At 38.1% G+C, this 13,894-nt stretch overlaps 2 protein-coding genes across 11 annotated transcripts in view; both read left to right on the forward strand.

Annotated features, from left to right (window-relative positions):
* Positions 1–3,872: 3,872 nt before the first annotated feature.
* Positions 3,873–6,980, forward strand: LOC121640359. The gene is made up of 6 exons (XM_041986074.1): positions 3,873–4,177; positions 5,068–5,239; positions 5,994–6,055; positions 6,205–6,293; positions 6,423–6,532; positions 6,641–6,980. Exons 1-6 carry the CDS (start codon positions 3,966–3,968, stop codon positions 6,941–6,943), a joined length of 948 nt encoding a protein of 315 aa, XP_041842008.1. The 5' UTR covers positions 3,873–3,965; the 3' UTR covers positions 6,944–6,980.
* Positions 6,981–9,528: 2,548 nt separating this feature from the next.
* The window catches only part of LOC121639498, an 80,862-nt gene continuing 76,496 nt past the window's right edge, over positions 9,529–13,894 (forward strand). For 8 of the 10 annotated variants that reach the window (XM_041984777.1, XM_041984780.1, XM_041984783.1 and 5 more), the window contains exon 1: positions 9,565–9,750. The gene's annotated coding sequence lies outside the window, so the exon portion shown is untranslated. Of the gene's footprint in view, positions 9,751–13,894 lie in introns of all 10 variants that reach the window. The other 2 variants (XM_041984778.1, XM_041984788.1) reach the window with 2 other exon arrangements.

The raw sequence follows: 13,894 nt of genomic DNA on the forward strand, positions 1-13,894 counted from the left end.
GTTTCTTCATTCCTTCCTGTTATAATTACACCCAGGTATCCTCTTCATACACCCAAACAACAGAGAACTCACCAAAACCTCATTCACATTCACACCCATAATTCATCCTCCACTATTCTTCCCACCCAACTCAACATTGAACTTTCAAACACAAGACATTTTTATTTAATGTTACAGTTATATACAATAGAATTGATTGTTCATTTTTAACAGAAACTTGGCTTGACTACAATGCACCTGCTGTTCTTTTAGAGACAGAACCACCCAGTTATACATTCTTTTATTCTGTCAGGGAGGGGGAAAGGAGGAGGAAATGCTGCAATTGTTTTTGTCACTTGCTTTTGAAAGCATCACATTTGGTGACTTTCAGTCTTTTGAATATTGTTCTTTTGTTTTTAGCTGTCCTCCCATTTTATGCATGATTTTATATAGACCACCAAAACACTGTCATTCTTTTATACCAGAATACTCTGAACTTTTATCACTGGTTCATTCCAAAAATTCAAGAATTCTCATCACTGGAGATTTTAATCTACATGCAGAAAACAACTCTGACTCCACCATGAAGGAATTTTTAAATCTTTGCCAGTATGTGACACAGCCAACACATAACATAGGTCACACATTAGACTTGGTTTTATCATTTTGTCTCCCAGTGAGGGTTACAAATATTTCAGATTTAGGAATTTCTGATCACTCTGTGTGTTCTTTAATACAGTAGACTTCATACAACAAAACACGCTGGAGAGAACTGTGAAGAAGCAATATCTCACATGTGAAGTGGCAGCAAAGTTTGTGGATATTTTATATGATGGAGACATTTTATCGGATCCCTTTATGGTTGATAGTTTTAACAGAAAATTAATAAGAGCACTGGGCAAGATGGCACCGATACCAACTAAAAAGCTTAGAAGAAGCTGAATCAACCCCCCACTTTCACAACTAAAGAGAAAGTGCCAGTCAGCAGAGAGAAGATGGAGAAAATATAAACTCACAGTTCACCAACAAATATACAAAGATTCTCTCTCCACCTACAATAGAGCGTCAAAAGAAGCCAGATGGACTTACTTTACCAGACTCATCTCCAATAACCGCAATAACTGTTGACTGGCTAATAACATTTGTAGCTTTGTAATATTTACATGTTGCCTCTGGGTGATATCATCAGGAGATGTGGCATAGACTTCCACAGTTACACTGATGACACACAGCTTTATGTTGCCATGTCTCCTGATGACACCAAACCAACTAATGCCCTTTTAACTGTATCCTAAAAATCAAATCATGATGGCAACAAACTTCCTCCAGCTCAACCAAGATAAGACTAAAACTAAGAGGTTTTAGTTATAGGCACTGGAGAGGAGAGAGAGAAACTAATCAACAAACTTCGAACTCTGGCATTAGAACAGGTGAGAAAGCAGTCATATTTGACTCTGAACTCAGGTTTAACACCTACATCAAGAATGTCATGACCGTTTCTCTCTTAAGCCGATGCAGAGACTCTGATCCATGCTGTTATAACCTGCAGGATTGATTATTGCAACACTCTTCTTTCTGGTCTCCCAATGAGAACTTTATCACCACTGCAGCTGCTGCAGAACTCTGCAGCATGTCTGCTGACAGGGACCAGAAAGAGGGCCCATATCACCCCGATCCTGGAGTCGCTGCATTAACTTCCAGTCCGCTTCAGGGTTTATTTTAAGGTTCTTTTAAAGGGTTTTAAGACTCTTACAGCATTGGGCCTTCTTACTTTTAAGATATTCTTAATTATTATGAGCCCTCCAGAGCACTCAGGTCCTCTAATAGGCGACTTTTACAAAATTCCTAACAATTTCACAAAAGCTTAAGGTAAGTCCTCTTTTAGTTTTTATGCTCCACATTTGTGGAACAGTTTGCCAGAGGAACTGAGGGCGGCTGAAACTGTCAAAGTTTTTAAAACTCGGCTGAAGACCTTCTGAGGAGACTGTGGTCTTTTGGAGTGAAGGGGGGACTCCTGAGGACCTCCTATGAATCTGTGGTGGTACCAGCCATCCTGTATGGTGTGGTCTGCTGGAACAGCAGCATCACATTGAGGGAGAGGAAGAAGCTGGACAAAGTCATCAAGAAGTCCAGCTTTGTTCTCTGGATTCAGTGCAGGAGGTAGGTGACAAAAAGGTCCGGGCAAAAACGGACATCCGTGCTGGACCATGAGTCCCACCCCCTGCAGGATGCCTTGTCTCCCAGAACATGATGGCCTGAATATGTTTAAAAAAACTGGATTAAACAATTCATTAGAAACCCATGACCCAATTATATATTTTCAAAAATTGGTGGCCTTAAATTTTTATTACTATGTAGATATAATGTTGTAAAAATCCCCCTGAAAATGTCCAATTTCCATGAACAAATGCTTCTTTCCTTGTCAATTAATTTATAAACACAACTTCTCTCCCCATTAATACTTCATTTGGAACAATAAAGATATCTTATACAAACATATATCTTTATTTTTGGAAAACGGATTTGAGCATGGAATTTATATAGTGAAACATTGATTCAATTCTGATTGTGTTTTAATGTCATACTCTGAACTCTCAACAAGTACAGTATGCCAAAACTACCCAAGGAATATGCTTTTGTTTTTGACACATCTGGTGTTGTACTGCTTCTCAAAAACTCTGCAGCTTCTGAAATGTGTTATTTAAATTTGGATCCTGCTAACACCACTGTAGGTCAAATCTGTTTTTCCACAAAAAGAAAGAAAAAAAAAGAAAAAAAAGACAATCATGATATCAAAAGGGTATTGTCTGTTACAAATGATTAATCAATTTTATCCCTGCAAGTCATTTCTACAAAGAAACAAACAGGATATTGATGTCTCCTGCTCATGTTGTAAATAGTCTGTGGAAGATTTGCATCATCTGTTCTGGTTCTGTCATTTCTCCAGTATTTTCTGGGAAAAATGTACATTTATTTCCTAAAAAATGCATTTCCATTTCTCTCTTTCATGTGGAGACGTGTTGTTTGGTTCCTTTTTCTATGCCCCAACCAAGTCAGATCAATATTATATCATTAGTTTAATTCTGGTCCTTGATAAATATCATATTAAGAAATAAATTCTATATTTACAAACACCCATCTTTAATTTTTGAAAGGGAACTCAGGCAGTCTTAATGACAATACAACATTCTAAAAACCGAAAAGCTGTCAAAAACTGTCTGCAGTATAACATTCATTAAAAATAATTTAGTTCTTGTCTGATCCCCTGGAATTATGTTACTTGTTCATGTGTTTGTTTTTGTACTGAACAACATTAAATAAAGCTGATTTTAAAAAGCGACTAGCGACAAATCTAGCTAGTTTCCCTGGTAATATTTGAAACTTTTGGAAACAGGTCCTCCCGCAGCAGCAGCTCCCAGCTGCATTCAGAGCAGGAGATGGTCACCTCTGTTTCATGACCAGGCAAAAAATGAAACGTACAAAGCTGCAGCTGGCTGACTCCATGCTGGCTTACCGTCAGATAGTCATGTCTATTAATGAAGAGGGTGGACAAAAACATTTAAAAAGTTAAAAGTGTTGTGACATGTTGCAGACTCCCAATTAAAAAAAACAAACAACACTTAATAAAATTAAACTTAAAAAGACATTTTTGACCTAAGAATTTTCTTTTATTATTTATTTATTTATTTATTTATTTACTGTTCTAAACATTTTAGCTTGTCTTTTCATCAGTGTTTTGCCTTTCCCACGATATCCCTCTCCACGGCAGCATCCCTTACAACAGAGTATTAGGCTGATTATGCAAATTAGATGATGACGTCACTTCGCGCCTTTTAGGACAGCCAATAGCTACTTTTCTTACTGAGGAGTTGGCAACAGCGAGCGGACTGACCCGAGCATAACATAGCAAGGCTGCGCTGCCGTCCCCTACCGAGTTGTGTGTTTTCGGTTTTCCAGTAGAGTTCAGGTGGAGTAGCACGTAAGTGATGCCTGCGTCAAGCAAACGGCTCCTCGTCATTTCTTCAGATTCGGAGGACACCGAAGACTCAAGTGTTGATGTCAGCGGACGATGTGTAACTGAAACTCCAATGTGTGGGTCTTCACGGGCAAAGAAAGTAAGAAGGCGGCGCCTCACTGGAGGCAGTTGTAGAGCCTGCAGTCCTGAGACTACGGGTATCACATCGGACGATATGTGGAGGTACGTTACTCGTTTTCAAGATCTTTAAATTGTAAACTTTGCAGACAAACTTTTAATTATAAACCTATATCCGCGAAATTGCAGTGACTTTACTTGCAACAGAGAGGCTAGCTGCTAGCTCACCGTTTGAGGTTTAGCATCAGCGGCCATGCCTCCTATGCGGCCAGATGTTTGCTAATCAACACCGCTAGGTTAGCAGACTTTTCGCTCAGTCGCACCCTCAGGTTCAGGCTAAATCATTCTCTTTGCAATGGATAAGAGTAAAAACCATGTCCTACTCTTGTCGATTGCAAACTCACCAGTGCTTGTGTCGGAAAGTTAAAAATCGATCAACTAGGAAACCCAGCACAGTGGAATTTGCAGACACGCTGGTGTTACACCAGAATCTGTAACCCATCAGAATCTGTTACGACAGGGGGCGACAGTGTACATTTCTCTGCATGTGCGTCTTAGAAAACGAGCTGAGTTTATTATAATGCAGGCACAGTGAAGTCACACATTCTCGTAGCTATAAGAAAACTGCTACGTAATGAAGTGTTTTGTGTATGTTGTGCACTGACTACTATGTGTTTCAGTGTATGTGTATAAATATACAGCTACTGGCTGCACATTCTATATTTCCTATATTTCCTCCGTTCCCCACATATGAGCGTGGGGAACGGCCCCAATGCACTGTGGGATGAGTTACCTAAGCTCTTAATTGTTTGATCAACACCATCATGACCTTTTGTCTTTTGTTGACACTAGTAAAATTAATGTTCATGCAGGGGGAAAGCTTTTATACAGTGATAGAAACAATAAGGGACTGAGGATGGAAATTAGCTGTGCTGTAATCCTGCATTTTTTCATCTAAAATGTGTATTGATATGCACCATCCCTCACCTTTTCAGGGCGCTGTCCAGTATAAACTGGAAAATGGACAAGATGATGGAGATGATGTCCGTGAAACTGGGTGAACTGACTGAAGCCGTGGAGAACATAAAAGACCAATTGGCTGCGGGAGCAGTAATGGCAGCAAATGTGGAACCACGGACTGCACCACATATTTCTAAGTCCCTATCTGTAAGTTATACGCTAAGCCTTTTTTGTTATCCTCATAGATTTGATCAAATTTAAGATTTTTAAGGTTTTAAAACATGGAGAGAAATGGAGCAGAATGCAGAATATTCTTCTTTTTCTTGGCCTCCTACTGCATTGTTACAGCAGCATCACGCCAGCAGGCACTAAACACAATTAAAATAAATCAGGATATTGATATTCTGATGGTTGACTGGAATAACTTTCCTGCTGGATTCAGCTCTTCATTGGTGAGGTATCAGCCTGAAGTTCCCTTAGATCTGTGGTTCCCAACCTGGGGTTCGGGACCTCCCTAGGGTTTCCCCCAAAGAGCATAGGGGGGTCACCAAGGCTGTGAATTTTCAGAGCTATTATGATTAATGTCCACATATTGTCCCTATTTTAAGAAAGAAAAAGGAAGGCTATATGTTGTTAATTTAACTGTGGTTTTATGGAAGGACAGGACTCAACCAGAATACATTATTTATAGTGAGAATCTCTTTTTAAAGCATCATGCCATGCATGGTTTCATCATGAGGTGGGGCAGGGGGTCCATGCCTTATTAGTATTTGCATGAAGGAGTTCCCCCAAGAAAATAGGTTGGGAAACAATGCCTTAGATAAATATGTTTAGTCAGAAATTATACTCCACTGTAATGATGTGTAGATTTATTTATTCACCAGTCTTCTTCACATAAAGTTAAAAAAAAAAAATCTTTCATGATCTAACTTTTCTCTCTCTGTGTTATTGGCTGTTGTAGCATGAGGTAAAAAGGATCCACAGGAGTCTGGAGGACGGACACAAATACAGGGGAAATGAAAAGTAAGCCATCTAATTAATTTTTTTTTTGGCACAATGGCACTTTTTTGTTAAAATAGTCATAATTTACTAACAATTTTTCAGAGCATTTTTTTTAATACGTCATGTTTAATGTTGCTTTGTTATTCTGGTTTCTGAAATGTAATCTGCAGGTTCACGTCTCAGCACAACTCTGCAGTCACAGACTTGGTCTCGCAGAGAATTTCAGATCAGGAGGAATATGACCTCTCTTTGATAAGAAGTAAGTTGTGACTCAAAAATTGGTTTAAAGTTACTTTAAACCATTTTTTTTATATTTCTCTCTCCAAATAAAGTATGACAATTGGTTGAAAATGTCACATTTTGATGTGTCACATGTTTGTGTTCATAGGAGCCTGCAACAGATACTATGAGAACATAAAGAGGGAATCAAAGTTGACAGAAGAAAACAAAATGGAAGAGGATCGGAGGGCCAAAGCCCTCAACAACCGAAGACATAGAGTGAGTTGATTGAGAAGTAAAATAAATGTTTTAATGTATACATTCAGAAGTGTTTTCTAACTGTGAGTCACTATTGAGAGTAATATCTAACAAATGTTTCTGTTTAAGCTTTTAAGTTCGCGCCGATCTGTTGCGCGCTCCATTTTAACTGATGAGGACTGCAAATACCTTGACGGGGCGGCTGCATGCCTGATGAGCGACGAGGAGACGGACACCGAAGACAGGGATACGTGGAAAGTGTATCCACCTGAATGGAGGGCAACAAGACTCTCAGACATTGTAGAACGGTGTCAGCGGCAGCTCGTCGAGCTACAAAAGATGTCCTGCAGGATGGTGCATCGCAGAGTTCCCAGTGGCACATACAGCAAGAGGCAGCCTCCAAAAGGCATCAACAGTATTTATTTGAAATGAAAATTTACATTGTAACAAATTGTGTTTTGATAAAAAAAACTACAAAAAAATACTTTGTTTTTCATGTCTGACATATTTTCATTATGTAGATGCAAAACACCTGATTTATTAGACTACTTTATATATTTTATACAGTTTATTCTGACTATAAGTTATTTCATAAATGCTTATTGAAATGATAATATGTATTTGGTCCATCAACATAATGATGGTACAGAAACCAAAATTAAAGACTGTCACATTGTAGTTATGATTGTGAAGTTAGAAACTGAGGGATTTTAAAATGTCTGAGAAGGAAAGATCTTAGAAGATAACATCATATAACTAGGTTAGTAATTAAAAGTACTACATGTGAGGGACTGAGGCCAAGGATGAAGAGAGCACAGGAGTTTTTTTTTTTAAGAAAAAGTCTTAACATTTAATTTTACAAAAATACAAATTCCAAGGTAGTTTTGGGCCCATAAAAGAGGTGAAATAAACAGGAACTGACACAAGGAACTGAAAATGAACTGGCCTGACAAACTGACACAAGGGAAACTCTACACTGATAAGACCATTTTGTCACAGGTGTGGTGTATTTTGTGAAAGCAGGTGTTGTGGAACAGCAGTCTGTGATGGCATTTTGTAGTTTATTGTCCTTGATAATATTCTGCAATTTTGTGAAGCCATCGCCTGGTTGATGACTTTCCTCTCTTCTCAATGCCGAACTGTTGTTTCTTCTTTTGGTGTCCATGGTGTCTTCATAGTTGTTCCTGTGATATGGTGACTTCATCACATGAAGATCTTCTCCTTTGGATCATGCTGTTTTGTTGTAAATTACTTTAAGCTTATGATGTGACAAAAATACTTTCAGGTAAAAGAAGAGCTCCGGACATCAACTTTATGTACAAATAATGATGGTTTATTACAAAAAGTGACATCTTAAACAGATTTCTGCAGAAGATCTGGAGTTCCAGGATCAGAACAAAAAAGACACTAAAACCAGATGTGGGTTGTGGTCTTATATACTCTTTAGACAAAGACATTCCTTTGGTCTGAAATAAGGCAATCATAGCCAGACATACTTGTTTACATATGGGATGTTCATGTTTAAATCCTGTCCTGGGTACTTCTCTAAGTGCAGAGTACAGTCCTTTAAGACAGACCCTTATAAGGAAACAATCTACTGTAAGTGTGTCTCACTCACTGCTATGTTTAGATACTCCTAGAAGCCTATAAGCCTGTCCATACATGGAGTCTAAGGCAAATAGCAGTCTGCTTACAGCTGCAATGAAGTATAGTCCTAATCTATGTCATTTTAATGCATTCTAATTATGAAATGTTGAGAATAAGACACTTCAAGGGAAAACATAAAATAGCCTAACTATCACCAACTAACCTAATAAAATTAACTAATTCATAACAGAACTTAAACAATTTAGACTCTTAACTCATTGGGGAAACAAATCAAAATAATCGTAATTCTACATAAAGAACAAATAAAGTCATACAAAAACAATAGAAAACCCAAACCCCTCTCCCACTATTCTGTTGCGCAATGGATAAGTCCAGTTGGGCTCCAGCACCGTGAAGGGAGATCCACCTCTCCTGGGCCTCCCACACACAGCAACTTCCTCAGGCACAGTAACTCAAAGAAAATACATTTTAATTCAAAGTAAGCCTAATAAAAAAGGTGACAAGAATGAGTCAACTAAAAGTGTGCACCCAACTAGTCAGCCACCCTGCCAGAATTGCTAATTAAAATGTGAAAGAAATGTATTACAAATAACGTGTGTATTGAATTAAGTGAAATAAAGAAAAAGGTTACCAGACCGGGCTCAATGTGTGTGGCTATATAATTAATGAAGAGAACTAATAAATCAGACATCGGGTTCCCACATTGTATAAATGAAAAGTACGGAAATATCCAGTGGTCATACCTGCAGGTATGGTTGATTATTCCCCGTTATCTGTGAAGATGAGACGCCAGAGATGTCGTCAGTATGTAGTGGGATCTAAAGCAGGATCTATGGGGGATCAAATACACACGTATTTTTTGGATACCTTGTGTATGGATATTTATTGCCCCCTTTAACTTTTTAAATAATTAGAAAATAAAATATTTACAATTAGGAAATAATAATCTGAGGCAAGCTTTTATACACAAATGTCTTTTTTTTTTATCTCCCTAGTTCTTGGGACATTTAAAAACTTATTTTGTTGTAAAATGCATTAAAACCATGCAAGTCTGATAAGGCCCGCTCTGATTGAATATTTGAAACAGCTTTTTGACTGATGTAACACATATGTGAGTATATAAATACGTGTATGTTGATGGCGAGTTAAACAATGCTATGTTATTATTATTGATTTTTTATTTATTTACTGCTCATTTTAATTTATGTATTTTATAATTGTTATAATTCGATATGATGCATTGTTCTGTAGTCTTTAAAAAGAAGAAGAAGAAGAAGAAGAAGAAGAAGAAGAAGAAGAAGAAGAAGAAGAAGAAGAAGAAGAAGAAGAAGAAGAAGAAGAAGAAGAAGAAGAAGAAGAAGAAGAAGAAGAAGACACTCCAGCCCAGTAGGTGACGGTATAGTTCCCAACTAACCAAGATATGTGCTGCCGAGGTAACGCGGCTGAAGCGTTCGAGAGAAAGCGCTCCAGAGTTGCGAGACACGCCACCTAAAAGGTACGCAGCTACACTTGATCACAGAACACATTCTTTTTTAGTCGCTAGTCTTTTGTATCCTCCGCTCGTTGTCGTGAATGTTTAAAGGAGGCCCGTCGAAACGCAGCATCCAAGTTTATGGGCTGGAACTTTTAAGGTTGGTGTAAACAGTTTGTCATTTCAGCAAATTGCGTTTGTTGTTAAAAGTAGGTTTCGCTGAGGAAAAGTCTCAAATGTGTTGGGTGGTGCGACGCATACAGGACATGCTTTTTTGTTTTGTTTTGTCGATGGGCGTGGATCGCGTGCTCGTCTTTAACTTTAGGACGGGTCGCAAAACTTTAAAAACAAACCAACAAAAAAACTATCTTACAAGTAAAAGACCAGCGGTCGGTTAATATCGTGGTGCTATTTATTATGATATTATTTACTATTATTTCTAAATAGTCTGTGCACATCACATGCTGCGTGCCACGCTCTGCAAGCCCCCCGTGGTCAAAGTTCAGCCTGGCTAAACTTTCTATTGTAGTGCGTTGTGATAGGTATCATCTTACCCAAAAGATTAGATATTTGATATATTCATCTGGATAAAGAAGGCAAAACGGAGGAAAATACAACACTGTGCATATCTGAGTCTTCCTGATTTGTCTGGTATAGATATGCAGTGTACTCTGACCTGGAAAAACCCCATACCTCACATTGGCTCTCATGAATCCACAGCCTGTTTTGATTATTATTATTATTATTATTATTTTTTTAGCAGGACATATAGGGGGTGAAATGATCCGTTTACGTAATTGTAGTCCATGCTCCACAGATTTTCACTCTTATGTGTTCACTGCTACTGGAGAAGCAACTGTTGTAGATAAATTCTTTATCAAAAGGGCTGCTGATATTAAGAGTCTGCAGACAGAGGTCTTAATGATCTTCCTTTATTCGGCCGAACAGGGGGACACCCCTTCAGGATCAAAAGACCCCGTACATGCATTTCCCCAAGCTTATATAGTCTCCCTGACTCTATTTCTGTATACACACACACACAGCCTTTTAGGGCTGACTGGTTGACATCATTTTGATATCATGTTATAATGTCATACTATTAATATCCTGCTTACAGACTTTCCTGAGAGAGGAGACACCTGTTGTTTTTCCACACAATATACATTGATAACTTCTACACAACAAGCCAAAGATTTGTGACTAATTGTTTCTCATATACCCAAGACTTGCAACAAACACTGTGGGAGCAGTGAGTTTATTAGTTTACACTTCCTTTCTGCAGCAGCTTTGTTGCTTCTCAGCTTACCAGAAATAATTTGCATGGACACACACAGAGTCAGAGCCAATGAAGATGAAAGCCAGTGTAATAGTCTTTCTAAGTGGGCTCTACTTTGTGGGGGTTAGTAAGACAGATTATTTAAAGATGCAATGGATATGTTGTACATGTTTTTCGTTGTGTTAACAGAGAAAAATCAAGTAACTTACAGCCAGAAAGTGAGGAAAATGAGTGCAGTTTTAACTCTTGCTATATGCTTTGTTCCACGTGAGCTTTAGATTTCCTTCAGCACACAGTCCTTTGAGATACTTTTCTCCAGATAATACAGATACCTCCTTGATATTCTTGATTTTATTTCATCTTATAAAATTTAACCACACCGGTGGACTCGTTTTCTCATAGGCTTGAACAGAATACGCAAATAAGAGAAACAGAGAGGATAAGAATAATTTCCTTTCTCCTAAATATTTATCCACCAAAACAGTGTTACACCTGATGGAGTTAGGGTTTTTCTTCTAGATTAATTTGTTAAACATGTGTACACAATATATTATCTTATACAGTAGTGTACAGAAGTCTTGAGCCATTTCTTTATATTTCTGCTCCAAATTGCCAGACTTTGTTTTAATGTGGTCACGAGCAACCATTCTCCATACTTTCCTTGTTTGTTTTTATTTATTTATATTTATTTTTTTACTTTATTTTGCTGCTTTTACTCATTTTCACTCCATCACTGTCCCTGACCATTTTCAGAAGAATATGGTGTATGTGGACTCTGATCACTGGCTTGTGCATCTTTCAAGCATTAATAAAGGCGCCTAACTCGAGGGATGAATCTGTTCTCCGCACATAGAAGACTAAATTTTATCTTTTAGGCAGATTATTAGCATTCTGTTGCAAAGACACACACCATTTGTTCTCATTTATTTTCTGATCATGATTATTGTTATCTTAATTTGAATTGAGCTTATTAGTTATGTCTACAAAAAATTACAAGTATGAAGAGCTGTAAGCTGAAAATTTAGCGTATCCCAGCATGGTGTGCAGGGTGTCCTTGGAAAAAAATGGATAAAAAAGGATGAAGGTGGAAGGGAAAAGGCTTCTGGTCAAACGCCATATTCAGCAGATGAACCATATCTGAAGGTGATGACCTTGATAAATAGAGAAGAATTTCAACAAAGAACTGAAACAAGCCCCAAGAGATGTAAATTAACCTTCAGTTGGTCCATCTGCTGTTTACTGAAGCCTCATCGGAAATGGCTTTCATGAGGGATCGCTGTCAAGTAATCCCTATTAAGAAAGGAAACGGGGAGAAAAGCTGAGTTATACCAGAAGACACAAGAGATGGACTGGACTGGGGGCAACAGGTCTGATGGAGTGATGAATCCTCCCCAGAGTTCAGACCTCAACATCACTGAAGCAGCGTGGGATCATCTTGACAGAGAACAGAAGAAAAGGCAGCCAACAAGGAAGAAGAAGACCCAAAGAAGAGCTTTGGAAAATCCTTTTATGGCTAAAGAAAATATTCCTGAAGACTTAAAAAAAAAATGATAGGACAGCTTGTCTAAGATGGTTCAGATTGTGCTGAAGAGTAAAGCTGCTCAGACCAACTACCAACTTTCAAATCAGAATTATATAAACTGTGCACCTATTTTCCATTTTCTTGGTGATTTATATCAAGAAACAATGGGGTTGCTCAAGACTTTTTCACACTACTGTATACACCCAGTTAATATGCGGAGACACTTGGTCTTTAAGGATAAAATCAAACAAAAACAAGCAGCTGCTGTGAAAATATGACCTTCATTAGTTCTTAAAGAGCCTTAATTCTCAGTAGTTTACAGTTCTTTTAATATCCACACTTCTTAAAATGGTACCAAAAACATTTTAGATTTACTCCAGGCCATGTGAGGATAAGTGAGTTTATAATATTAGATGCATGAAAGACGGTCCAAGTCTGCTCTGTAGAACCCAGCTAGGTTTCTCTCTCATGCTGCAACAAACCCAACTGCACATTGAACTTTGAAGTTTTTTTGAGTTTTAGATTGTCAGTGAATCAGGTGGTGAGATTCTGAACCTGGTGAAGATTTCTTATTTCACAAGGTTAATTTACCGTCCCAGAAAACCTTTCAAATGTAAGGTGTGAAGACACTGTTATGGAAATTATTATTTTTACTGGTGAGACGAGCCAATGCACAGAGCATATTGTTTATTGATCTTTGCAAAGAGGGAGAGCTCCACTCTCCAAGTCATGTGATGCCAGTGAAACAATCTTGTTACATTATGATTTTATATATATATATGCAAATAACTCTTTGCAGTCTCACAAAGAAGTTTCATATGTTTGCTGCAAATGTCATTCTGCACAGAGAAACTAGAGTTCACAAGTTCATACATGGAGCAACTAAAGGTGAGCTAAACAAGTTCACAAAATCAGCTTGAAGTTCCTTAGAGAGACTTTGCGCAAGAAGTTCAGCAAAATCTCTGACATAAAATTGCAAGAGATTTGTTTAAATGTGTTGAATTCAACCATGTTGCTGAGGTTTCTGACATTTTTATCATCACTCAAATGCTTCCATGTCAAGTTTTGTAGTCTTTGCTTTTTTAAAAGACCCCATAGGGAGCCAAAATATCAATTTTCTAGCATGTTAGACAAAACACCAGGGCAGTGATCTCCTTCACAACAGTACCAATAATTCTGAGTTAAAAACATAGCCTTTAAAGTAAAATATTCTGTCATTCAGATTAAATCCTTTTCTGGATTGTGTTCTATGGAGTAAACAATGTAGCTGCACTCTTACCCCTTATTTCTACCGGGTGCGTGTGTGCCATGTTATGACTGTGTTGCAGCCTCCGCTGCTATTTCCGGCCATTTTTGTCAATGGTTTGTGCTGCAGCGCTTGTCAGAAGCATCCCAGAAGCGCCTTGTCGTTGCTCTCCGCTAAACTTATGTGCCACATCTATTTTTGATGGAGCACGCACCCCGAATGCATCATATTCAGCAGTTCAGATAGGGGCCGACAGGAAA

This window comes from Melanotaenia boesemani, chromosome 5, assembly GCF_017639745.1.
Source record: "Melanotaenia boesemani isolate fMelBoe1 chromosome 5, fMelBoe1.pri, whole genome shotgun sequence".
Taxonomy (NCBI): Eukaryota; Metazoa; Chordata; class Actinopteri; order Atheriniformes; family Melanotaeniidae; genus Melanotaenia; species Melanotaenia boesemani.

Coding starts and splice junctions, on each gene's coding strand:
- LOC121640359 (XM_041986074.1), top strand. CDS start 3,966: ATGCCTGCGTCAAGCAAACGGCTCCTCGTCATTTCTTCAGATTCGGAG. Junction 5,240..5,993: donor ATATTTCTAAGTCCCTATCT/GTAAGTTATACG, acceptor TGGCTGTTGTAG/CATGAGGTAAAAAGGATCCA. Junction 6,294..6,422: donor TGACCTCTCTTTGATAAGAA/GTAAGTTGTGAC, acceptor TTGTGTTCATAG/GAGCCTGCAACAGATACTAT.